General features: G+C 44.8%; 1 protein-coding gene across 1 annotated transcript in view; it reads left to right on the top strand.

Annotated features, from left to right (window-relative positions):
• LOC144822142 (uncharacterized) overlaps window positions 1–24,892 on the top strand; it is a 54,119-nt gene extending 29,227 nt beyond the window's left edge. Inside the window, exons 7-9 of the mRNA XM_078679294.1 lie at window positions 2,951–3,067; window positions 12,192–12,305; window positions 23,264–24,892. Of these exons, the coding sequence (XP_078535420.1) occupies window positions 2,951–3,067; window positions 12,192–12,305; window positions 23,264–23,934 (902 nt within the window). The 3' untranslated portion in view covers window positions 23,935–24,892. The remainder of the gene's footprint in view (window positions 1–2,950; window positions 3,068–12,191; window positions 12,306–23,263) is intronic.
• The last annotated feature ends 2,720 nt before the right edge of the window (window positions 24,893–27,612 follow it).

The following is a 27,612-nucleotide window of genomic DNA, read 5'->3' as shown; positions in this document are numbered from 1 at the left end:
GTCAGGAAAGGGCTGAATAGGTCTGAATAGACCCTGGCTGCAATGAGGGAAGGGGGAGGAAATTTCTTGCACCTCAAAGGGCCTGGTCTGCCTCTGACAATGCTGTCTCTACCTCCTGCCAGGAATTCACACCAGAGAAGGCAGAACTGGTTCTGGCTGGGCACAGACAGTTTCTGTCTAGAGAATCAAAGGATTTTTTGATACAAATACTGGGGCCCAGACCCCTGAACTTTAGAACTCTCCTGGATCAAGAAGACTGCCAAGAAGAAGAGCTGGAGAAGTTGTGAGGATGAACTACCTCTATGCTGTGTGCCTTGCTGGGCTGACCTTCAGTGGCTGCTTCTGTCTTGGGCAGTGAAAGGCCTGGACTGGACTTTCTGCAACCTATTTTGTGAGTCTCTCCAAGGGCTTGAAGTAGAGCTTGTCCCCTGTTCAAGAAGTCTCAGGAACAGCGAAGACTTCAAGCTCTCCTGCCCCCAGCACTGGGGACTGTGTGTTTTGTGCTGTATCAGAGGAAAAGCAACTCTATGACGCCGCTGCCAACTCCGGGTCCTGAAGGCACCGCAGAGGGCACCGCCGCACCGCAACCTTGGTCTCACCGACGACGCCTGTCGCTGCCGCCACCGAGCCACTGCTTGCACCGCGACCTGTGGGCACCGCACTCCGCACCACCTCTCTTCATCCTGAAGCATTGGCCCCGCAGAGAGCACCGTTGCAACGCCGCGCCGCGACCTTGGTCTCACCGACGACGCCTGTTGACGCCGCCACGGAGCTCCTGCTCACCGACGACGCCTGTTGACGCCGCCACCGAGCTGCTGCTCGCACCGCTACCTGTGGGCACCGCACTCCACACCACTTTGCTTAACAAGGACGCCTTGGCCTCCCCGACGCTGTTGCTCCATGCCGAAATCAACACCGCTGCTTGCACTATGGTTCATGGGCACCGCTTGTACGTCACACGAAGCACCGCCCTCATCCCTCACCGTAGCCTTGCCCCAACGACGACAGCACCATCGACTCCCGCTTGTCAGCCAACGACAGCACTTCAGCAACGCCGCCGCCGCTGCTGGCACCATGACCTACTAGTACCGTGGCGAGCACCGTTCATATCATACCGCGACCCTGGTCTCACCGACTCCGCCATACGATGCTACCACGAGCCGCTGCTCGGACCACAACCTGGGGGCACCGCACGCCGTACCTCTGCACTTTGCACCACAGCACCCGATGCTTGCCGACGCCAGTGCTCCTGATTCCATCAGAGAGGAGACCGACCAGCAAAGGGAGTGACTTCGAGGTCCTTTTCGCCCTGCATTTCTCACAGGTACTGTTTACAGGTCTTCCCGACACTGTAGATGGCCCGCAACTCCGCAAACAGCCAGAACTGTTGGATTTGTTGTTCACGACGCCGTGGTAGCCCCGGACGGAGCTATCAATCAAAGAATTTGTAGAGTGCACTACTTACCCGTGAGGGTCTCAAGGCGCTGGGAATAAAAGGGGGGGTGCTGCTACTGGTCGAACAGCCAGGTCTTGAGTAGCCTCCTGAAGATCAGCAGGTCTTGGGTCTGTGCCTAACCCACCTCTACAAATACCTGATAGCTGCTGACACCGCTCCCCTGTTTTGCTCTGTGTATGTCCCAGTGGCAGCCCTCTTTCCCCCCCGGCCTGTTTACCCATCCAACCCCACATAACTGCTCGATTACCACCCCTACAGACTCCTGCAGGGCCAACAAGTCATGCCAAGCACTCCCGCCCGCTCTCCACTTACACCAAACACTTCTGCTTCATTCCTACCTCCCACAAGCACCCACTGCTCCACCTGCCTTAGCCTTATCAAGCACTCACACCCACTCCACATGCAAAGCATGTGATCGACAGCTCATATGCCTCGAATGGAAAATGCTACTTATCCATTATGCATCTGTTCATGGCATGCAGAGCTGTAAAATCTCAGGCGCCCACCCACCCCCCCAGGTACCTGTAACTGCTGTAGTTCTCTATTTTACAAAACCTACTTACGCATGAACATCTCTATTCTTTACTACTACTGCATACTCTCACCCTCTGCGGAAAACAATCTGAAGATGGAGTATATGACCATGCGCACTATCACCTAAGGGAGGAGTCCTCTACCTCGTGACTAGGGAAAACTTCTTCCAGAAAAACAAGTGCAAACATCCAGACCCATCACTAGATGGCGATCTTATGCAAAGCTTGAGATTCTACTGCTCTACATGCCAAGAACAGATGCATACTGGATAAGTATCATTTTCCTTATAAGTTATTTATTGCCCCTGATAATGTACTCCAGGATATTGTTATTTATCAGACGCAATAAATAACACCTATTACGAGTTGGTTGGGAAAAAACTTCGGATTTGGGTGGTTAAAACACCAAAATCCCTATTACAGAGTAAATACCATGTTGTTCCTTGTTAAATTTCTGCATGTGAAGGTTTAGCTGATAATTGTCTGATGCATTAAATACCTAACAACTCATAATTCTGACCTGTGCATGAAGATGCGATTACGCACAGGCCGAATTTACCGACTCGTAATCAGGGCCTTAGAGACATTTGGGGAATAGAACCAATTAAGAGCCACTTTTCTTCTGCGATCCTCTGCAGATGGTGCAGTATTGCAATTTGCAACATGACCGATTTGTCACAAATTGCATCCCAGTGCACAAACTAGTTGTGTGCAATTTACAAATGGGCATAGTATATAAGGCCCAATATATCATGTCAGCGACACAATAAAGAGTGATAGTACTATATTCTCATTTACTGTAAGCAGTGATAGGTATATGCCATAGACATGGGTGCAAACGGCCGAAACGGAGAAGGTTTAACTCATTTCATGTTTCCAATATGGCTGGTTTTAGTTTGTATTTTCTAATTAATATGTTGCCCAACAATTTTCTAAAATCTAATGTTTATGGCTCTTTTAGCAGGATTCCCATTTCTGGATGCCGATTTTTGTTTGCGAAATGAAGACGCTTCTGCTATGAGTCCGATCGGGCATTCTGATGCAGGAGGAGGAGAAGGTAGCCATGAACCCAGCTCAGGTGACCAGCATATACGGCTTATTGTTGCATAGTTCGGATTGGTCAAAGAGTGTTTGTCTTCCATGATGTAGGAGGCAATGAGGTTTAGCAGCCGTGTTGGTCATCTATGAACCTGTAGCTTTTTATTTTAGTCCCAGTGTTGGTATTTTATAAAACCTCTGCATCCGCTGCACACAACTGACTGAAATCCAAAATTGCAATTGTCTATGTTTAGGGAGGGCCGCTGGAAATATGCAGCAAGAGAAGGCCAAATTATACTACACAATTTTCTGCAAGGAACATCAAATTATGCATCATTTTTTTGGCATTATCCAGCTACTTAGAAATGGATACAAAAGGGGTCCTATTAACCTTATTTACGTTTCTCCAAGAATAAGGCTGTACGTCCAGCAGATCATATTTAAAAGATTATTAACAGTGATATGGTCTTGCATGAAGACATTTCTTTGGATCCAAAGGAAATCGGTAATCTGGGAAGTGTCTGGTGTTATCTTATCCCTTATGTCAAAGGGTAGGCAGTACTGTTAAACTCCTACTGGATTACCAACTTACTCTATTTGGACTCTTGAGTCTCCAGGGTAGGAAAGTCAAGCTGTCCAGGAGCTTGGAGCATGATACAGTAACTAAATCGCAAGTAACTCAATGCCCAGCAGGGCTATAGCTTAAAAGAAGAATGCTTTTTCTATACATGTAGGTAAAAATACAAGTTATAATATGTTTTTTTATTTACAGGGTTAGTAAATAGTCCAGTTAAAATATTATATACATGAAAAAAAAGATGGTCTATCCTTTCTTTGCTGAGATACAACCCAAATGGTTCTAATGTTTTTACATATAAGATTTTCTATAATCATGGAGCTTATTTTGAGTTGACTCAGAAAGCTTTATAATGCTCCAGTTTTACTGTAATGCACGCTTATTATTGAGTCTCAGTCTAAGGGGCATGAGTGGCAGACAAACATGATACAAAGAAGCCGCCTTTCTATGATATGGTTGGTCTTTGTTTTGATGGTTTCAGGCTTTGGGTTCAACACCGGACTATTCAGTGAGAAAAAGCCACAGTTGTTGGGTGTGCCTTTCTAGATAGTAAACACCCCATGCTCCCTATAACCAGGGCTTTAAGTGGGCCGGGTCTTACCAGGTATGAGCACCAGCAGTTTTTTAAAGGAGGTCTCGAAACGGGTCTCTATCGGGCTGTGTTTTGTGCCCTGGCACAGGCGGTTTGTTTTTCCCAGACTGCAATGACAGCAGGCACAAGGATGTGCGCTGCTCACTTCTCACTAGTGGAGAGTTACAGCATGACGTGAGCGTTGTAGGGGAAGAGGAATACTTTAAGGAGAGACAGTTTTTCTTTGGATTTCCCTTCTCTTTTTGAATCGCAGGAGCAGCGACATTGTCCTGGTGTAACCAGGGCTTTAAGTCAAAGCTTTTTCAATAAGCCATAGTTGCTGCGTATTTATCTTATGCAAATAACAACCATTGACAAAGCCAATAGTCCTGACTTGTAGGTATGATGTTACTTGTTGTATCATATGTCTGGATGCAATGACAGAAGCAGCAAAATACAAGTCCGGCAGCACTCTATGCTAAACACAGATTTTTAGCTTGTGTGTTTTTAAGCCACGCCCTAATTACATTGGCCACGCCCCTTTGAGAGACCCACAGTTTTTTCATCCCACTTAAAGCCATACCTATAACCCTCCCCCAAACTAGGATCCAACCCGATTAAAGCCACTGTTGTCGTGCTGACAATCTTAGTCCAAGTCATTGATAGCCATGGGCCCATTAGCTAGTGTCAAGGTAGGACACACGTCAAAAGTTTTAAAAACCAGTTAGTTCCAAAGTAGTTGCTCGGTTTGCATTATGGGCAGGTGTGGTATTTTTATCCACAGAAGCATTAAATAGAACTTCATAAAGTAGTCCTCGTTCCATACACATTTAGTACTCTTTCCCTCTGCTCTCTCTTCGTCCCTACTAGTTGGGAATTGCCTGAGCTGGCCAAACTACAATAAGCTTCTCAAATAAGTATCTGTTTAAGAACTGTGCTTGATTGTGATTTTCAATGTATGAATCCCTTCTAACCCTATACAGGACTTTTGGAATCAAACACATGTCGTTCCTATTTTTATAGCTGATTAGATAGTATGCATGGATTAACTACGTGACCACCATGATTTTTAATTGAAATTGTTTGAAGAAATCATCCTTCTCTACAATGCATGCTGTGCTCAAAAAGTATCAAGCAATCCTCGTTGGCTTCCCCTCATAGGACCTTTGTTTTCTGTCTTGGGAGTTGGCATCCATCAGGTTCTTGAGTTTTCTACTCTGGGGATCAAGTCTTTCCATCTCCAGAGATGAAAGGAACCAGTGCTTTAATAGTAAAGATCTCAGACACCCTAACCTACCATTGAAATGATGTAAAGGCTCTGTTTGTTTGTTTGTGCAGAGATCCTTTGGTTTCCTTACAGTACTGGGTTCAGCCTGATGACTGCCATGCGCCTGAAGAAGTTTCATCTTCTCCTTTGTATGCAATTCATAGCATCAATGTGAGACTGTTCAGTGGGATTACCTTTTTCACCCCTGGTATGACTGACGTCTGAAACACAGAGTAGGACAACTTTGAAGTTGACTCGTGACTTAAGCCTGGCGATTTCAGAGACTATTGGGTCAAATAGATTTTTGCATCCACCTTGTTACCTTGCTTTGACTTCCGACAAAAAAACCTCTGCCTCCTGTGGTCCTCAGTTAGACTATCTTTTGTTTCTCTCTTAATTCTAGAGGCAACTTTTACATTCTCTTTGCTGGTGGAATGTATTGACCAAGCTTCTGAAAAGGGCTTGTTTTCAGAGTCCCATTCCTGCTGTTCAACCGGCCATAGATTGCTCTGGGTACGGCTGGTGGGCTCATTACATTGGCCATCAAGTTTATGGTTTGTTGATTACCTAAAACACAGGCCTGTATAACAACAATCTGGGGCCATAATTACACTAGTTTCCGGGGGGGGGGGGGGGGTAGCAATGGGCATGTGTGCTCGCTTCGTATGCCACCATAGTATTACAGACGCTGGTGCAGTCCCTTCAGTTAAACTGATAGAGCAGGCACACCAGTAGCTAATGAATCTCTATAGCTTTGCACCCGTGCCATATCATAGACGTGGGTGCAAAGACAAACAAGCCATTAGGAGGCACACTGATGGTGTGCTTCAGAAAGGTAGCATACTGAGTGTCCCCCCTGAGGGTAGCCCTCTGGAGGGGACAGAGGAGGTCCCATGGACCTTCCAGGCATCACCCTGCAAGCTGGTTCATTCACTCACTACACCCCCCTCCAAGGGGATCTCTTGCCTCCTCTCTAAAGGGGAGACAGGTGCTGTCTGCACAGTGAAACACAGAGCCCTTGATTAAAGCAGTCGCTCTGTATTTCCCTGCGTGCCATGAGGCAACACATGCGTTGTAAACCAGCGCACTGTTCATGTTTGCACCCGGTGCACCTGTTTAAAGCTGTGAAGTGGGTGAACATGAACAGTGCACGTGCTATGTTAAAACAGGCCCTTTAGCTCAAGGTCAAATTTCTGGCCATAAAATATTTCTTTCCTCTCCGAAGAGGAAAAGTTGTTTGGGGTCTCAGTGACAATATCAGTACAGTGTTTTATTTAAACAAACTACAGGAATATAGTCCTATTCTGTTTGCAACCTAACAAATCAGATCTGGGAATAATCTTGTTAAACCCACTTACTCCCAGTAGCAACCCATCTTGAGGGGAAATAAAGTGAGGGTAGACTTAGTGAGAAGATTGTAGCATGCTTCAGACAATAGGAATATAGAGATATTCTAAAGACTAATTTTAGACTTGGGGCTATCCACAGATCAATCTATTCACCACGTTTGGATTCTGCTTCCTGTTTGGGTCAGAAGTCATCCACCCCAGGCAGCGCTATTTTCGGGGCGGCGCGCGTCACTGATGGCCCATGGCAGCGGCCTTTATAATTTATTTGCGGACACTGACAGTGTCCCCAAATAAATTATGAAGGCCGCCGCGTATGTGGGTCCCAGAGCCATCAGTGGTAGCGCGCGAAAGCGATACCAATGATGGCTCTGGAAATAATTTTTGGCCAGCCCCCCCTGCGCTGAAAGAGCTGAAAGCGCTGAAGTGACGTGCGCCGCCACCGCGCGCTCTCGAGTCTGGAGAGTGCAGGGAGATTTGCAGCAGCTTGCTGAACTTCTTTTAAAGAAACCAAAAAAAAGTAGTTAAAAGTGTGTTTTAAGAACATTGGAACCAGTGCGATTTGTGGTTCCTGCTGAACACCTATCATTACTCGTCGATGGGTGGTCTGTGCGTGGTGTATGATTATCGAGGCCGGCTTGATGATGTCAGGGAGGTCACGGCGGCAGAGGTCGGAACATGTATTCAAGCGACGAGGCACGGTTGACGCCGAGTGAGTTTATTTACAATAAAATAAAAGCTTTGTGGTGGTAATGAACATGTCCCAAATGACGTGCAGCCGGTTTGATCAGGCTTTATTGAAAAACATTTGTGTTTGTTGGTGTTGCAGGGGCCTTTGTTACGCCACTGGATCGGCCAGATTTTAATAATATCCATGATTTCCATTTTGCCTTTTCTCAATTTGTTTAATGGGACGTATTGGATTGTAATTGCATTTATATAACGCTAACTTCCCCTGAAGAGGCGGCAAAGCGCTTTTCGGTGAGTAGCACGCTCATCTGGAACTTAAACACGATTAGTTGATTTGGTGTAATGAAATATAAAAGTAATTTGAGCGTGGACATGTTAGAATATTATTTGCACTGAAAAGGAATAGTGGGGGATATGTGGAGTTGGACAAGAGGAAGTCATTGGGCCTCTTGACCTATTTAAAACCTATGTTTTGTTTGAACTAATATTTTTGGTTTTTCTACTGCAAACAGCGTGCCAATCGCAGGCAGTTTAGCCTGCTTCGAGGTGACTCAAAAATTTATTTAACGTCTTCCTCTCTTTAAGTGTCTTGATCCATAAGGCATGTCAGAGTAGTGTGTATGTGAGGGGGTTGGGAGGGCAGCTGCTGGAAAACGATTCCTTGCACTGTTGTAGATTTAGGTTTCTCTCGAGTTTTCCAGATCCAAGCATGAGGAGCTCACTCAGTGCATTTGTTTTTCCTTTGCATTCTGAAACTTGTGGTGTTGGGTTTATTGTGGGATGAACAGGACTGGGAACCCCTGAGTGCAATGAAAACATATGGACGGGATGAGCTACTCAAGCTTGGAAATGGAGAACCTGAGAGGTCTGTGGTTTATCAGAGGAGCCCATGCCACCAGAAACATCTCTTTCCAGTCATGAGCTTTCCTCTTAGAAATCTTTGCATTTTGTACTGTGGTCCAGTAGATTCTCAATTTAAGTGAATCACAACTGCGACTCCCAGCATTCAATAAGTTGTGACATAAAAATCAGAGACCCGAACATGGTGTCCCATTGAGAGGATGTAGCGTTAGGGCCAGACTCCAACAACTATGAGTGATACTTCCCTGTGAGCAAAATCAAGCACTGAAGATGAGGGGAAAATATAAATATTATAAATTACACCCATTTGAACAACGAGAAACTATAAGAAGATCTTAAAACGGCTGGAAAGTTCCAGAAATGGATGGGCACGCACATAGCTAGGGGGTCAAAACCCAGGCTGGAAGGTACTGAATGTGGTGATGAGGAATAAGGTTAAAAATACATGATAATGAGATGGATTAATGTAGTATGTCTAACGTTATGATGTAAAGCATGCCAAGAATGTCAGAACACAAAAGCAGTGTGCAATTTCTCTAAGTCACTAGGCCTTGTGTGAAATGAACTTCTATATATCAATAACAAGCTGGAGGTTTTTGGTGCAACAAAGTCAAGCTACATGGTTGACTTCATTGGGGGCTCTGGAGCAAATACGTCCTTTTTTGTGCAGCCCTCTCCCCTACTCCTCCCCCTCCCGCTATATGAGCTAGGGATGGCAATCTGAGGGATAGCCCCGGGCGCCAGAAGTTCTAGCTACGCCACTGGCCCTAAAGCAGTAGACTGCTGCGATCCGTCCTGTGGCAGCATGAAGGAAGCTGCTCTGTCTGGCTCTGCTCTAGAACTGAAGAATTCTACACCCCTGTTCATTTGATCATTCTCGTACTATTCAGGAAGACTATTAGGACATGGCTGTTCCATAAAGCATAGTAACTAACCTTTTGCCATATGAGTAAGTAAAAGAAGTAATTGCAAGTACAATAGGTTTTGCAATGTCCAACCCTCTCTCCAACACCACAGGCAATGGCACAGTCATTTGTCGTGGGATTTGGAGACGTTAGAAGACCATATACAGTGTACATTTTACACTAACATACCTGTCATATGTGTTCACTTGCATTGGTTATTCTCTTCTCTGAACCTGCCTGAACGTTAATGCATTCATATTAATTCACATTTGGGCCCTGACGCCATCACACCATGGCTGCCCATGGTATCTTTCATCGTCCCACCACTGTGCCAGTATGTGGCAAGGGAATAACAGCAGGGTGCCAGGGATTACCACCACTGTGCCAGGGCCTTGATTTTACTAGGAATTACCACCATTGTACCAAGGCCAGCATGTTTCTAGAGATAACCATCATTGCACCACAGACAGCTGTGTACTAGGAATTATTACCATTGTGACACCGTGAGTACCTTGCTGGAGAATATCACCACTGTGTCAGCGCCAGCCTGTTGCAAGGGATTACCTGTATTGTGGCAGTGCCAACATGTTGTCAGGGATTACTACCATTGTGCCACAGCCAGCATGTTGCAGGAGATTACCATCATTGGGCTGTGGCCAGCATTTTATCAGGAATTGCTACCTGTCTGGCCAGCACGTTACCAGACATTACCTTCATTATACCAGTGCCAGTATGTTACCAGAAAATACCACCTTTGTGGTAGGTCCGGCATTTCACGACTAGACAAAACACACGCTTCTCAACACTACATACAGACATTCACCTACACATAGACACACAGGCACGCACAAACAGTGCAGACATGTTTTAATTTATCTCGCTTCCTTAAATGTGCTGCTGTTGGGATGGGCCCGCTTCTCTCCTCTCACTCGGGTAATTCATGATTGGTCTTCCCAGGAGGGAGAGCGCCTTGGGCAATCTGGGAGAGTGCGGAGCAAGGGGAGTGGGTGTGAGTGCCTGACAAGGCGAGGGCAGGTGGAGCAGTGGGTGCTTGTGGGAGGTGGGAATGAAGCAGAAGTGTTTGGTGTAAGTGGAGAGCGGGCGGAAGTGCTTGGCATGACTTGTTGGCCCTGCAGGAGTATGTAGGGGTGGTAATCGAGCAGTAATGTGGGGTTGGATGGGTAAACAGGCCGGGGGCTGCCACTGGGACATACACAGAGCGAGACAGGGGGCGGTGTCAGCAGCTATCAGGGACTTGGGGAGGTGGGTTAGGCAGAGTGGAGGCACTGGCTGAGGTTTTTTTTTCACCCATGCATCTCCATGGAGATGAAGATGTAGTTGCAGTGCAGGCTTTGCTCCACAGGGACTGTGTGCTGTGCAACAAAGGATACACTTTTCAGCTAGCATAGCAGTCAGTTTTACGATATGCCTAGTGAAGTGCCAAATGCCCATATTTCACTTCCTCCACAATAGATTTTATTTAAACTCACTGCAGTGACTTTGAAGTAAAACCTAAAATTTTACATGTATAGGGCTATCGAAAATATATATATAGGGCACACCTTAACATTTCAGATCCCTACTTGTTTGTAAGACATGTTTGCAATCCCAGTTTTCCATTTACAAATAATTATCAGGTGTAACGGCAACTGGGTTTGATTGAAGCAAACAGAATTCACTGATTTGTTAAATGAAGTCCAAAATTGCCAACTTTGTTTCCTATCGACTCTATAATTGGATGTGTGTTTAGTGCCTCAGAATCCATAAAAGGGCGTCGGTCACTGTGGTCTGCCTAACATGTCCATCCAGGTGAACTGACTTATCCTTAATAGACTACCAGGCACCAGTGTTGGTAGTAGGCTCTGACTCCAAAGCTAGGTTAGGATTACTAGGTCCACTCACTCCCTGTGATCAGTGTAGATTGTTTCCTTTCACTGCAGCTTCATCACAAACGTCTAGATTGCTGCAATGCATATGATGGTCTATTGTCTGAATTGTTGAGTGGGTTGAGAATGCTTCACTTTCTTGAGATCTGCAGTGGTTCAGTCAAGCGGAGAAATTGATATGCATAGATTATTGAATTGTTCCATTTGTTGAGCTGCCTGGGTGTGTGACAAATTGAGACACAATACTAAAGTTGTCATCGCCTTTAGTATAATTCAATCTAATGTCAAATTAGCGAGGGAGATGAGAACTCTTTAAGTGGTATTTTGGTACATTCACATCCCAGCCTCCCTACCTAGTACATTTGCAGACCGTGTACCCCTTTCATACATGTTCAAATTGCCAGTATGAAATACACGCTAGAGACAGAAGCTCCTGAAAACATCACTGGCTATATGAGTTTAAGGCTTACATGATGGACAACAATAGTGAAACTGATAAAATAAGGAGAACCCCCCCCCCCCCCAAGGTTGGTATTTCTCAGCTTGATTCTGGGCGATTAACCGAAAAAAAGCAAACAACTAAAGACATAGGACTAACGAAGGCATAGTTCCAGGAAGGAAAGTTTTTATTCAATGGCAATAGAAATATGTATTCTAGATAGTGACTGCCCAGAATCGAAACAGGCAATTTAGTACACAAAAACAAAGGGGTTTACAATTGAACTCAGGATGAGAATGCCTCATTAACCAATTCCTATTTTTAAGTGATTAACATTCTGCATCCTTGGACGTGTTTGCCTGTCCTGATAAAGGAAAAAGGAAACTACAAGTCCCAGAGTCAAGAGGGTTGCAGGACAATACATCAGGACTAATAGTAACATAGTAGTAGTTGCCAGTGACCGCTTTTACCTTTTTACTTTAAATAACATTAGCCCCTCATCATCTTGCTTGACCAATTGTTTGCTCTTGTTCAGTTTTCTGAGCAGTGGCACACTAAATGCTAAACGGTATCATTTAATGCTGTATTTATAAGAATGTTTGCTTTTTATGTTAACAAACAGGACATCCAGATTCACCCAAACTTATTTTAGTTCACATAAAAGAGGAAGCGGAGCCCTACCCAGGGGACCAGGTTGATCACGAGGGGCTAATAGACATCAACAGTCGATCTGCAGGTAAATGAATTGTTTACAACTAAAAATGAGAGATGTTAAGGTGTTGCATGCCTAATAGTGCTGTGGTATGCTTGGGGCTCATCTTTGTAAATAGTGTCAGTGCCTGCATAAGAACTGTCAGAGGGTGCCTCCATATACTTACTACCCTGGCTGTCGGCATTGGAAAAGCGGGGGAATTAAGCCTTAAATAATTGTTGTGTTTAACTCACTTGTTGATTCTAGGAAAGGAGTCTGCTTTCTTTACTGTTGAGTGTCTTCTCCAGGAATCTTCTGTAAAAAGGGGATTTATGAAATTAATTGGATGAACAGAAAACATTCTGCTTTCGTAGTCAATACCTTTTATAGACTGTAATAATGGCCTTTGTGACCACGGTTCCTCTATTTTAGCGCAGCAATAGAATGTTTGTGAGTGCGGTTTTCTCAGTTTGTGCTGATTCAAGCGTAGTAGAGAGCTACTAAATTGTAGTTCCCATTGCCCATCTGTACAGAAAGTGACATCACTGGATTTCCCATCATCTATCTGCACAGGAATTGACATCAATGGTATCCTGCCCACAGGTGAGGGCCATAGGTAAGCCTGTTTTCTTAAACCCAGCTGCCCCTCGCTGCACTGCTGCTACATCGCCCCACACAATACGGGAGGAGGGTTCACATGCGCCTCCTGCAAGTCATCATGCAGTCTCCCACACCAATAGCTTCCAGCACCCCACCTGCTCACACTTATCAAACATCACCCAACCAACACTCCACACTCACATTTATGCTCCTCAACAAACATACTGTGGAGATTTAGGACCTACTGCATGGCCATGCTCCAGACTTGCTCTTTCTCAGAGAAAAATGGCTAAACCCACCCTCGGCACCAGATATCTACAGCCATCTCTGCTGGTTACAAGATCGTTAGGCAAGACCATCAGCACAAGCCCAAAGGTGGAGTCACCATCATAATCAAAGATACCATCAGCTGCACAACTTATACGTACACCTCCACTAGCTACACGACGGAACACCTCACGTTCAAGATGCGCATCACAGCCACACCTATTCTGGCAGCGACATCACAGACTTTGTGTCACCCCATATCAATGTCAGCACCTTTATCGTCTTTGGAGATCTTAACTTTCACCTAGAAGAGCGCACCACCCCAAATTCTACTGCCCTTCTAGAAAACCTTGGCCTCATCCAGCACATTACCGAATCTAGCCACACCACCGCATGCATGAAGCAGAACCCACCCGTGCTGTTGGACACATAAAGCAGAGTGCATGGTGGGAAGGTAAAGTGGATGGGAGTGCTTGGCATGACCGAATTTCTCATCAATTAGCCAAATCATAGTCGACAAGCCCGCAGCTATGACCTGAACAGGCCACACCCATGTCAGTTTCAGCATACCTATGCTGCACTTTCACTGGCCTACCACCACTAGAACCACCTGCCACAGCTGGAAGTGCATCTCAGAAGAGGAGTGGACTTCCGCTTGGAATGGAAAGCCCACAAGGTAGTTGTGAGGTGACAATGCACACCAAACTGTGAGGAGTGTCTGACAGACTCTCGGGAAGGAGCTCACGGTGGGGGCCTGAGCGATAAGACCGCTGGAGATTGTGCTCACATTGCAGGCTACGGAGGCGAGCTACTCAGAATTCTGGGACAGTAGGACCAAGACCTAGAGGCGCTTGGAGAAGTAGGAGTTGCATGCTTGCATGTGAAAGGTGATAGAGCGGGCTGGTCCGTGATGACCAGACACACTCACCGATTGGTGCAATGAGGTTGGATGAGGGGTGCTTTGTTAACACACAGGCAGCCATTAACAAAGCCTTTGTGGCTTATTATCTGGCCATGTATAATGGGAGCCCTCCCATGGACTTTTGACGGGGACTCCCTCGTCCTTGGTTGAACCCACTGCAACGTGTGGAGCTTGATGTTCCTCTTCCGTTGGAGGAGATCTATTTGGATTTTATGCAGATGGCTCGTAACAAAGCCCTGGGCATGGATGGACTCCCCACAGAATACTATGCTGCCTACAGTGGTCTGCTCTCCCCAGGTTGCTGGGCATGTATAATGAGGTGTAAGACAGAGATCGACTTCTGGATTTAGTCTAAGAGGCCCTTATAGTGGTGCGTCTCAAACTGGGACCTGACCCATTGGATGTCTGGTCTTATAGACCACTATCGCTATTGAACTTAGATTACAAAATACTTGAAAAAGTTCTGGCAAATTTGCTGCTACCTTTACTTAGTGTGCTAGTGCCCGGATCAGAATGGGTTAATTTCTGGGTGTAACACTTTCCTCAACATCAGTCACCATTTACTACTGCTGAAGGACCGCCCACCACCCCCCCGTATTCCCCCAACCCACTGACACCGGGATCCCGAAGGCCTTTGATAACCTGGATTAGAAGTTCTCATTGACCACCTTGAGGGAGAGGCACTTTAGCCCAGGGTATCTTCGGTGGCTCCACGCTCTCTATGGGTAACTTGCGGCATGAGTTAAGATGGGGGAACTGATTTCTGAGAAATTTGATATCCAGCATGGCAACAGGTAAGGATGCCCTCTATCCTCCTTGATCTTTGCCCTAGCCATGGAGCCATTGGCCTGTAACTTGTGCCTGAGGGTCTACCAGTGGATTATTGATTAGCAGGACGACCAATACGTGATTTCCATATATGCCCAACAATGTCCTAGTTCATTAGCGGGATGTTTGTTTCCGGCCCAGGGTGGACCTGGCTTGGCAGTTCGGGCTGGCCTGTTCCCCTGAGGCACAGGGTCAAGACTGATTTGCATATAGCCAGATCTAAACTGGGGTGGCATGGTGAGCAAAAGAATGATGGATTTAACCCAGATCTCTTGACTGGGGGTGAATGTTTTGATTTGTTCTGCATTCCGTCCATCAATTGTGAGTCTTTTGCTTTCTCGCCCTAAGTGCGATGGGTATGCCCAGACGTGGGTCCCGGGCTCACTGTGCCACTTGATTCAAGCTATCCTAGCTGATGAGGGGTGCAACCTGGAAACCAGTCCTAGGATGCTTGTTTCCGGTCCAGTGAGGACCTGGCTTAGCAGTTCGCGCTGGACTGTTCCCATGAGGCACAGGGTCAAGACTGATATGCATATGGCCAGGTCTAAACTGGGGTGGCATGGAGAGCAATAGAATGATGGATTTAACCCAGATCTCTTGACTGGGGGTGAATGTTTTGATTTGTTCTGCATTCAGTCCATCAATTGTGCGTCTTTGGCACCTCACTCCCAGGCTTAATGTCTCCACTGGATGTCTTTGGGGCTGTATTGGGCCTTAAAGGGAACTGGTCCAAGTCCTTTCTGTCCCTCTTTGCCTTATTCCAGAACGAGAGAGGAAAGATTGCCCCCTTACTCATCTCTCATGGCAATTTGACACATTCAATTACCTGGGCATACAGATTTTCCATTCCAACTGTGACCTTATAGAGGGAAATGTGGCACGTGGTGTGATTGGAGTTGCATCCTGTTAGCCCCGGGACCCCTGGTTGGCTGAGGTAGGTACCTTAGGCTAAGTAGGAACCCGCGTTCCAAAGCCAGGGAAAGGTAGGTCTCCTTCATAGATAGCCCCGCTCACCCCCTCTGTAGCTTGGTATGAGCAGCCAGGCTTATCTTCAAGGCAAACGTGTAAAGTATTTGCAACCATGCTCACAATAATCCAATGATGACACCACAAATAGACTCCACACAAGTTTTATAAAACGAGTATAAACTTTATGTAAAAAGATATACGCTAAGACCACACAATATAAAACCAACATATGAGGTTGTGTAATATTTCTCCTGGCCGGTTGTTAGGCCAGTCAGCTCTTGTAAGTTCTGGTGATGTCAATGAGCACTTCTAAACATTCTCCTGTACTCCTATTATCACGTCATACCGTTCGTAATGCTAGAATCAGGCACTTTTAAAATGTAAAAATACTGTAATGCGTAACGCATCAATCAGACACTGCAATGGAAAGAATGCAATGCATAATGCAACAATCAGGCACTTTGCAAGGTAAAATAATGCAATGCGTAATACAACCACCAGATATGTCGTTCTGCAAAAATAGGCAATGCTTGTACACTTAACAGGTCATTCGTTTTGCAGGAATAATGCAATGCGCAATACATTAATCAGCTAGTTCGTCTTGCAGAAACAAGGCAATGCGTCATACGACAATCAGGTAGTTCTTTATGCAGATAAAAATGCCATGTGTCATACACTAATCAGGTAGTTCGTTATGCAGGAATAATGCAATGCGTAATACTCTAATCAGGTACTCCGTTATGCAGAAATGATACAATGTGTAATACGACAGTCAGGTACTCCGTTCTGCATAATTGGAATACTACGTAGTACACTCTGGCCCTGATCGGCGGGCCTTAGGCAGTCTCTCCTCCTCTCCTTCGGACTTGCAGTCAGGGGCACAGTTGCCCCCAACACAGTACGATGTTATCCCTTAGTGCAGCTTCGCACTCTGGCCCCTGTACCGCCACTCCCTTGGCAATGCGGGCCACAACACGAGCAGAAGCAGAGGCTCGCACTGCCAACACGAGAGAGAGGCCGGGAACGTCTCCCTCCAAACCCATGCCCCGCCCCAGGAGTCGACACACGTTACCTGGGGCAAACTTACTCTCCTCTCTTAGTCCAGCTGCTGGGCCTCCAATGCAGCTTTGTGAAATGGCAACGGCAGCTTGGGCCGACAACTCTGCTTCTCCGGGACTGCCGGTCCGGGCCGTTTCAGTTACGAAGATCTCAGGCTGCCACAAAGCACAAGCACACAGCGTCGCCGAGTCTTCCTTCACTCTGGGTGCACGATCACTGGGCACTCCACACACAGGTCTCAGTCTGCACGAAGAAAATGCGCACAGCGTCACTGAGACTCACTTTACTCCGGTGCACAAGATAACAAGGCAAATCCTCACGAAGGTCTCCCTTTGCACAACGCACCTGCATACAGCGTCGATGAGACTCACTTGGATTCCGGTGCACACAATGACAAGGCAAATCCTCACGAAGGTCTCACGGTGCACAACACACACTTACACAGCGTCGCTGAGACTCACTTGGATTCCGGTGCACACGATCACTGGACAATGCTTACAAAGGGGTTCAGGCTGCACAAAGCACATGCTCACTGCGTTGCTGATCCTTGCTTGGACTCCAGGCGCCCCCCCGATCACAGGCCGATCCTCCTGAAGGTCTCAGGTTGCACAAAGCACATGCACGCAGCGACACTGAGACTCACCTGGACTCTTGCACCTACAATCACAGGACAGTTCTTACGAGAGTCTCAAGCTGCAACAAGCACGCACACACAGTGCTGTGGAGACTCTCCTGGAAACTTTTGTGTTCCTGTGTTTTCCGAACAGGGAGCCAGCTCACCTCAGGCCCTTGGGGATGTTACTTCAGGACACAGCACACAGCAAAGAACTTCAAGACAGGGACACAGCAGAGTCCCTTTAGCCTTTCCTTGGTTGAAACAGCAAACTGCAGGCCAGCCCCAGATCACACAGCAAGGGTCAGTCCTATCCTTCAGTCTCTTCAGTTGTTTCTTCCTTGGCAAAGGTCCTCTTGACCACGAAGTAGCTCCAGTCTTGTTCATACTTGATCAAGCCATTCTCCAAAGTTCATGGGCTTCAGCTCTCATAGTTATCCCCTCAATGTCTTTGAAGTCTTTGTGCTTCAGGGGGCACAGACCCCTGTTCAAATCAGTTCTGGGCGCCTCCCTGCCAGTGACACCTTTCTTCCTTTGATTAGTGGGGGTCTGGATTCTCAATCACTCAGCAGGAGATGGGGCAATTGTTTTATAGCAGCAACCCAGGCCTCTTCACTTCTAGGGGCTTCTCCTCCCCCTACACCCCAGATGCAGGTCAGCCTGTTGCTGTCTCACCTCCTCCCCTGGGTCAAGACATTCCAGAGTTCCAATTGCTTTCAAATCCATACAGCCAATCCACTGCCAGGCAGAGAGACATACAAATGTTAGAGGAGAAAAACTCAGCCACTTCTAAAAGAGTGGCTTCTGAACAGAGAATGCAAAAACCACCTTCATAAAAAGATGTGTAATTACAATGTGATTTCAGGCATACTAAACTTCACCTTTCCATTTAAGCTTTTAAGAAGATAGGCTGGAAAACATATTACCCAGCCTTCCCATCTGTCCTATGGGCAAGATGGCCTTTCAACAGTGAAAAATGAAATGGAGATAATGTCACTGTCTGGACATGACACACCTTAATACATGTCCTACCTTTCACATGCACTGCACCCTGTCCAGGGGGGACCCTAGACCTACCATAGGGGTGTCTGATTTGCATAGAAAGGGAAGGGTAAGGTCTGGCAAGTGAATGCACTTGACAGAACAACATGGCATTTTAACAAACTGCGCGAAGGCCCTGCAATGGCAGGCCTGAGTTCCCTTTTTAAGGCTACTTGTGTGGGTGGCACAAATAGTGCTGCAGGCCCACTAGTAGCATTTGCATTACCAGCCCATGGACAACCAATTACCATTACTTTTTAGACTGGGAGCTTATGCACTTTTACACTGATCAGCAGTAGTAAAGTGCCCAGAGTCCAAAAACCAACAAAAACAGGTCAGAAACAATACAGGAGGAAGGCAAAAAGTTCAGGGATGACCCTGCAAAACGGGCCAAGTCCCACACGTCCCCCTACATTTTGACAGTTTACCCTACTTTTGAGGCGCCCATACACTTTCATCCAGGTATGGGGATGCCCTGTTCCCTACACGATTAGAAACCTCAAGCGGGCTCGCTGAAGGGTGGACCTGGATTCTATCTCCCCATACCATGGACTTCCAGAGTGGGCTACGTGCTACTGTTTTATAGGTCACTGCTGATTTAACTGCTTGGTGACAAATGTACATTTAACTCCACTGTGTTCTGTCCTGAACCCGGTTTGCGCCCTGAACTGTTTGCAGACATGGTTCTAGGTCCCATGTTTTTAAAATTAATAAAGATATGTAAAAAAAAAAATGAAGCCTTCCAATAGCAGCCTGTGAATTATTCCCCTATAGAAACATCAGATGCCCAAAACAACGGGGCAGATTTACAAGGATTGGCGCATCCCTGCATATTAGCAGGGATTCGCCAGTAAAAATGCGACACGTAGAAATACCATTGCGCCACCACGGATGCGTCGCATTTACAATGCGGGACACTCTGGCGCAAGGTTAGTCAGATGTTTGTTGCATCTTTTGTTGTAAGGGCAGTGCATTGCTGGAGTCGTGTCGCAAGCACGATGCAATTTCAGCAATGCTCTGGGGTGGCCTATCCTGTTGTGCTGCGTCACTCCTTACGCCTGCTTCAAGCAGGCGTAAGGTTTTCACGCAGCAAGGTCATAGATGTGACTCAGTGAAATCTTGTGGATTTCACTGCATCCCTTTTACGAGGCTTCCTTGCTACGGAAGCCCACCCTGAATACATTATACCTGACGCAGGTATAATGTAGCACAGGGCTTTACAACTTGACACATCTCACTAGATGCATCACTTTGTAACTATGTCGCATAGTGGCGCATTGTTTACGATGCCGCTGCGTCACTGAAGTGACGCAACGGTGTCGTAAAGATGTCACAAGGGGCTTGTAAATCTGCCTCCTGATTTTCTGTGTTCTTGTCCATAGATCTTCACCATCCTCTCCCTATCATGTTAGTGTTTAAAAGCGCAAGAAAGAGACTAAAATATTCTAACAATAGTGCATACCCTGAAACCCATACTGCCAATGTCTAAATTAACCAGAATATGAAAAAAGCAATAGCTCCTCTCTTTCTTGCATTACCTCAGAAGATTGGTAGCACACATTCAATATAAATTGCACCACTAGTAAGACCTTAGACATTCAAGAAGACTGCCACCATTTCCTGTGGCACCTTCAGAATCTTACTGTCAACATATACAACAACAAAACCATCATGGTTTAGGCCAGTGTCCAGACTCTAAAAAAAAATACAAAAAAGAGAAATCTCCACATCTCTGCATCACGGCCACCTCCATCTCCCATAGGGTAACCTTTTTTTTTTTGGGTAGTCCTGAATAAGCCCAAGGATTTTCCTGAACATTTTTAGGATCCCCAAACAGGTATCTGAGTGGAGATTTGGTCCGAGAAAGATAGAGTAGAGTTGAACCAAACATCAAGGTTTTTAACTTTGTGGTCCGGGGCGGCAGGGAACTAATTTCACTCGACCACCAGATCAAAATTGCTTCCCCACCACTAAAATATCAGTTTTAATGGCATTTAATCTCAGGCAGCTATTTCACATCACGTTAGCCAAGTCAGCTAGGCAAAGTTTAAAATCCTCTGCCGCTTAGTTGTTGTCCTGGTAAGAATCAATTGCGCCTCATCCGCATAAGACAACATCTGCACTCCATGGTTTTCCAAAAGGTCTGCCAACAGGGCCATATACAATTTGAAGAAGGTCGGGCTCAAAGCTGAGCCTTGCGGCACCGCCTGTCTCAACTGTTGAGTGGTTGAAACAAATGATTGTAGGGTGACTTGGAAAGTGGGACCCTCCAGGAAATTAGCCAGCCAACCCAATGCCATGCCACCCACCCCTGCATGGTGTAGCCTGTCCAATAGCAAACCATGAGAGACAGAGGCACTCAAGTCGACCATGACTAGAGCAGCCGTTTGACCGTTGTCTGCTATTTTGCGGATAGATTCAGATGCGAGTAGCAGAGCAGATTCTGTACTGAAAGAAGGTCTAAACCAGATTGTGTCTCATGGCGAAGAGCCCCCACCTCCACAAACTGCATGAGTTGTTGATTAACAAATTTCTCAGCAAATTTTGTGACGAAAGGCAGTAGCTATATAGGTCTGAGATTTTCAGGCAGCGAAGGATCTAGAGTTGATTTCTTTAGAAGCGTAATCACCATAGCGGGTTTCCACTCTATGGGAACACGGCCCGAACAGAATTATAGATTTAGCCGCTCAGTAGGTACTGGTGCAATGGCTTCTCTGCCCCGTTCTAGAATCGTCAGGGACGCGAAGTCCAGAGGAGATCCAGACTTAACTTTCAGCAATAGACTATTGGTTTCAGCCTCCGAAATAGGTTTCAAGTTAAGGAGCTTGCTCCTTGAGCAGCTAAAGGAGTACAGGGAAAGGTTTTCGGCTGAAAAGTCTTGTCACTCTCAGGGAAGGAGGTATAGATGTTGTTAATTTTATCTAAGCAGGATTGTGCAATCTGATCGCAAAGACCAGTAGAAGATGGAATTGACGCTGCTGTACAGTCTAAAGCGGTTACAGTTTTAATTATCGGGAAGAGTTCCCTCGCCGAATTAAGCATCACTCGGTCTACAGCAACTAAAACAATCTTCCTGCCAATCCACTTCTCATCCGGCATTCACCTCTTTCGAACTGTATGAGACCAATAAGATTTAATCCGGACTGCAAAGTTAAAACTGTTCAATTCCATATGTACTTGTGCTCAACTGCATACCTTAAACAATTCTTCCCTCCTCTTGCACTGGACACAAAAAATATGATACACACCGCACTACTGTAAAGGAATACAAACAACTATATTATGGCTAATTACGAGTTGATATCTAAATCTATTTCCTCAGCAAGATGCTGGAAAACGAAGGTGACCGGTCATCATCAAAAGTAGTTGTTGCATTTCTTCTAGGAGGGCATGTTGTGCTGCTGCTAGATGCAGAGCATTTCCCATGTCACACTACTACTCCTGTGATGCTTTTATCTCTGGATCCTGCACTAACTACCCTTGACCATGAAATCTTCCCCTCATTAACACAGTCAGCTCCGATACCCTCCTGACCTACTTCCTGTGCTGCTGCATGCTCCATTGCACATTCACTGCTCCATGAACTGCCCACCCTTTGGCTCTGCCCTATAGCTATCCAAACATGACCTGTGCTGGACCCTTGACTATGTGCTGCTATGTCCCATTCCTATGGGACCCAGTGCTGCTCACTTACCCTCTTGAATCCAACGCTGCCATTGCACAAGCCTCTGAGATTTTAATATAATTTAGCTTTTGTATAGTAAAAAGATAATTACCAATCTTACATCAGCAAAATACATCACACTTAAATGTTTTATCGTCAGTAGTGTAAGATGTACTGCATGTGGCAAATAAGCATTGCTACCTCTTATACCTATTACTCGAGCTTGCAAACAAAATGGTAAAATGTTCAGTTTACTTTGTTTGTTATGTAGTTTCTGTAGCAAAAGCACAGGGCTTGTATAAAATGTGAGCACAAAACCATAGTGTGAGTACAGAGTGGAGTGGGCATTTATAAGTAAGATAAATATTGTTGGAACATTAAATCTATATTTAACTAGATATTTATACATTTATATATAATCACAATTATTGGTTTGTGGATGTAAAAGAGGACAAGGAAACAGTAACAACTAGGGAATAGTGTACAAGGACGCATGATATTTGTATTATAAAAATGATTACCTAAAATATGGCAAAGCTTTCGGCAAGTCATAACAGCTATTGTTCAAAAAACATTGGCCTTATTTAGATTATAGTGGCTGGAACACTCCTTCACAAACATGATGGATATCCTGTCCAAAAGAGCATTGTATCCTACGGCACTTGTAATGAGACGGATGGAATATTCATCATGCCTTTACGGAGTAACCCATCCAGTAAACTCCAAATCAGGTCTGCAGTTTCCAAAATAGTAGAACTAGGTGTTCAAATGTCACAATTGCATAGACATAAGTCAATAGTTTGCTCAGAACATGTACAAGAATTGGCTAGAAGAAAACCTAAATGGTTACAGCATGTTAAAATAAGATCAATAAACAGAAATATGAAGAATGCTGTGTTTGTACTCCTGTAATGTTTAAATGAGTTGCCTGCAGCATAATGTGTAGACCATAAGGTTTCAACTATTTATAAAAAAATATCTCCATGTAATTGTTCTTACTAGGTGAACGATAATAACAGACTTTTGTTTTAATCTAACAGACACTGGAAACATGAACAAACAACGAAATGTTGTGAATTCCATCAAATGTACCCAGAAAAGTAGCGGCAGTCAAGCAATTCCAAGAAAAGCCATTGGGAAAGAACTCCACAGCTCTTACAAAGGAACAAAGTCTAAAATCCATGTGTGGTCTAAAAGTACCCAGCAACTGATAGAAGAAAAAGCTCCACAATGTGAAAGCGATTTGAGCAATCCAGTACAATTCAGTATAGACCAAGGACAACCTAAAGGAGGATACTGTGAGGCAAATACCGAATGTAGCACAAATTTAAGACATTCACAGTTTCTTAACTGTCCCCAAAACACGCAGCAAATCCAGAAACCGTATGTGTGTAATCAGTGTGAAAAAAGCTACAGTTTAAAAGGTGAGCTTATTAGACACATCAGAACTCATACGGGAGTAAGACCATATGCATGCACTGACTGTGAAAAAAGCTTCTTTCAAAAGACTCATCTTATAACACACCGAAGAACACACACTGGTGAGAAACCTTATGTGTGTTCTTTCTGTTATAAAAGATTCAACCGGAAAGACAATCTCAATGGACACCAAAGAATTCACACTGGGGAGAAACCATATAAATGTATTGAATGTGACAAAAGCTTTATTCGTAAAGGTGATCTTAATGAACATCGAAGAAGACATACATAGTTGATGGTTATATAGAAAGTATGGTACTGTTGCAAACACCTTATAATAATGCTATGTTAGTAGTGGGTAACATTTTACACTGGACATGTGGCACTAGACTAAAACCTCATCTCAAACTCCAGAATGAGAAGTATTTTCTGGCATGGCACGTTGGTCAAATGAAACCCAGCTAAGAAAATGTATTCCAGTGAGAAAAGTCGTGTCACACCATAGCTCAAACATTGCATAGCACAAATCTTTGAAATGAAAAGTTCAAGAGAAGAAGTTTAAAACCTGGATTTATAATATGTATTAAAAAAAAAGGTACACTAATCCTATCAGCGGATCCATTACATTGCTGTGAAGTGTTCTAAAAGGACATGGCACCAGAAAACATAGTTAAATTAGAGAATAGAAAATACAATAGCAAAATTCAGTAGATAAATGTTAGTGTTAGAAAATGTACTTAGGAAGAGTCAGTGCAAAGACTTGAATGCACTGGGAAACATTCTGAAAAATTGCATCTTTTACATTTTACCATATCCAATAGTGAACTTCAATCTCTAGAACCTAGCTTCAGGGTGGGGGCTGCGGCGAAATGTTAGGGGTGTACTGTAATTTGCTATCTGTGCTTGTGAGGATTGTTATCTGAAAGCTCTGAGGTAGTTCAATTTACACGGATAATGGCAATGTACTTGAGACCCTTCCGGGCACAGTTTGCCATCTTGAACGTGATTCTACATTAGTTTAAGATATTGCCCTGATTACGTCCCAGTAACGCAGATTGCATCAAATCTTGCTTTCTTGTTTCCATTGTTACACTTTGAAATGGTATACCTTTTCTGTGAGACACGTGCATTCGTTTGCAGATGTCATTTTATGTTTGGTGAGGGGAAACGTGATAGTCATTTCTTTTTCTAAAGTTTTTAAAACTTCCACGTTTTCAATATTGGAATTAAAAGGCAGTATGAGAAAAACAGTACTCAATCTCTGGATTGGGGGTAAGTGGATCCTCTCATTTCGCATTTTATTGATAGTTACTATGTTCTCAGGTTTTTGCTTGGAACACGATAACACACAGATACAATACGTTACAACATATTGTACTCACTGTCCAGTTCCAGTGCCTTACAGTACACAATTTGATAAAAATGTATGCTACTAATATACAAGAAGAGGCAGCCGGGTAAGAGAGGATTGCACTGCCAGGACTAGTCAGAAACGTAATCAAAAAATTGCCCGCTTCACATCGTCAGCTGCCACATACATTCAAAAGGGTATGAGAGGCAACTTGTATACAGTAAACAGTTATTATGTGCAAAAGAGAACGAAGAAATTTCACGTTAAAGAGTTTTGATCTTAAGGTGTCTTTTATTAAATGCTGCCATCTTGGGGATACTCAGATAGGGAAAACAAGCCCTTCAGTCAATTCAACAATAAGTGTGAGGGACCATAACTGCATGTCAAGCAGAAACCGAGCTCTAAATGTAGTATAATATTTTCCCAATAATAGTGAGAGCATGAGAGAAATAGGGATAAGATGTACATGGCTTTGGGAACCAAGTCATACATGAAATGTCCAGTCCCAAATTGATGAATGGATTAGAACCGTAAGAGGCACTGCAGTATTGGGAGGAAAACATTTCTAGAGAAGGCTACTCAGCTGTAAAGCCTGTTTCGATAAAGAGATCTAAATTAGGCCAATCTGAGTATTAATGTGTAGGTAACAGCCGGCTTGATCTACTTTAAAATCTTTTTTCCTAGATTATATGATGCCATCAGAGTGGACAGATGAATATACAGCCAATAATCCAAAAAATGAAGTGGATATCACTGTCATTTGCATAGGCCCTTGCTTCCTGGCTTTGACCCTAGACACAGACTAGCAGATGTAACGGGATGAAGTAAAGTTTAGGAGACCGTCCAACACTGTGAGTCAGATCCTTCTAGTAGTGGGAAGAACTGACAGAAGGTCAAAGTCCTCATAGTTTTTGGTACGCCAGATAAATCAGGCTTGTTCGGGGGGTTGTGCAGTATCTAGTTAAAGAGCATTTGTCAAATGGCTGGCTTAGGCCAAACCCTTAGCACCACCACCATGGTAGTTGCCACATCCCTCTGGGCCTGGATCCAGCTACTGGCATATGCATATTTCCATTTCAGAAGAGCAGAGATGAGCCTAGAACTAAATTAAAAAAGAGCACATATGTGGCCTGGCAGTGACTGCGAAAAAGCTAAAGTGTTGGGTCAATATCCAGTGAAATCTTCGGGAAGTCTAGCTATCCATGGCTATGTAAGAGATTGCATCCCTGACGAGTGTCTTTGGTGGCGTGAGATATAGTTTAAGCACGGTTAGACAGTGTGCCCGGTATAAATGAATCTTTGCCTTCACACTGTACTCACCCTACCTGTGGAACCAGATACACTATAACGACTGCTAACTGCCAGACCAAACGGATTTGCATCTTCTATGTTCACTGATGAATAACCAGCTTGATTGGTATTATTCGTGTGATTTCCCTCAGGAGATTAGATACCATGCAGATAGCCTTCAAAATCACCCCTTCACATTCTGATGCAGAAGAAGGAAAACTGATTACGTCAATTGAAGATACCTTCTGTTTCAATAGAAGTAGAGGACCTCAAGTGTGAACAAATTTGACCCATTTCACAACACACCGGTTTTTATGTATTTGCCACCCATCTCACCACCCTGTTCCACACACAAACATCCTGAATATGAATAGGGATCCTCAAGGTTCAAATAAGGCATCCCTTAGGAATATTAAGGTAATTAACTCATGGTGGGGTATGTGAACTGGATCATATGAGTGAGATCCCTGGATAGGTGTCTTTGTCTGGAGTGACAATGATGCTTGTAGGACTCTCTGGGACATGACCTGAGGCTAAATTAGAAGAGGACCTGTGATAGTGGTTCTTTTCTCTCTCTGTGATCCTTCAGGACTCAAATCAGCCAGAGACAGGACCGGCCCATCACTAGAGAAGACACATCCCATGTGATGTCAGCTTTACTGTGTCTAATGGTAGTTTTCAATGTCTCCCTGCCTCCTTTGTGACAACATATTCCTTTACCCCTCATGGAAGGTCAAACATGGAGATCTCCTTCGCTCATCCGAGTTGGATACTTAATTGCTGAATTCTGGACCAACCTCCACCACCTGATCTTTTTCCACGGTTCCATATCATTTTGCTAAGGTCCATTTTGGGCCTTTCTAACCTGCTCTCAGAACTGTGGAAGCTTGGGGAGAGGGGGACCACTGACCAGAACAACAGCTATGTCAGCTTTGTGGAGAAGAGTACACTCTGATTCAACAGTACTTACCTGGGGATGTTCAAGGGAAGAAATATTGCATTTACCTACATATGTAAAAGAAAGACATTACCGATACTCAACGTAATATGGAGAAATAAAAGGAATTATCTGGAAAGCGCTAGTCCATTGGACTCAAACAAGGTAAGCATGTTTGCGGTCCTCCCAGAAGGGCTCGACCTAAATTGAGGTGGGATTGCAACAAGAAAGACGGGTAGGGATGATAAGTGCATCATATAAATAAATGAAGTTTTAGTAGGGCCTAGCTCAGCTCTCCAGATAAAAGTACCCTCTCTTGCTGTATTGAATCTAGAGATGCCTTTTGAGTGTAGTCTCAACCTGCAGGTTTGCACAGTTGTCTTAAGAGGTTC

The sequence above is a fragment of the Lissotriton helveticus genome, chromosome 3_1, assembly GCF_964261635.1.
Source record: "Lissotriton helveticus chromosome 3_1, aLisHel1.1, whole genome shotgun sequence".
Lineage (NCBI taxonomy): Eukaryota > Metazoa > Chordata > Amphibia > Caudata > Salamandridae > Lissotriton > Lissotriton helveticus.
Note: the sequence above shows the minus strand (reverse complement) of the source record. Positions and strands in the feature narration are given on the sequence as shown.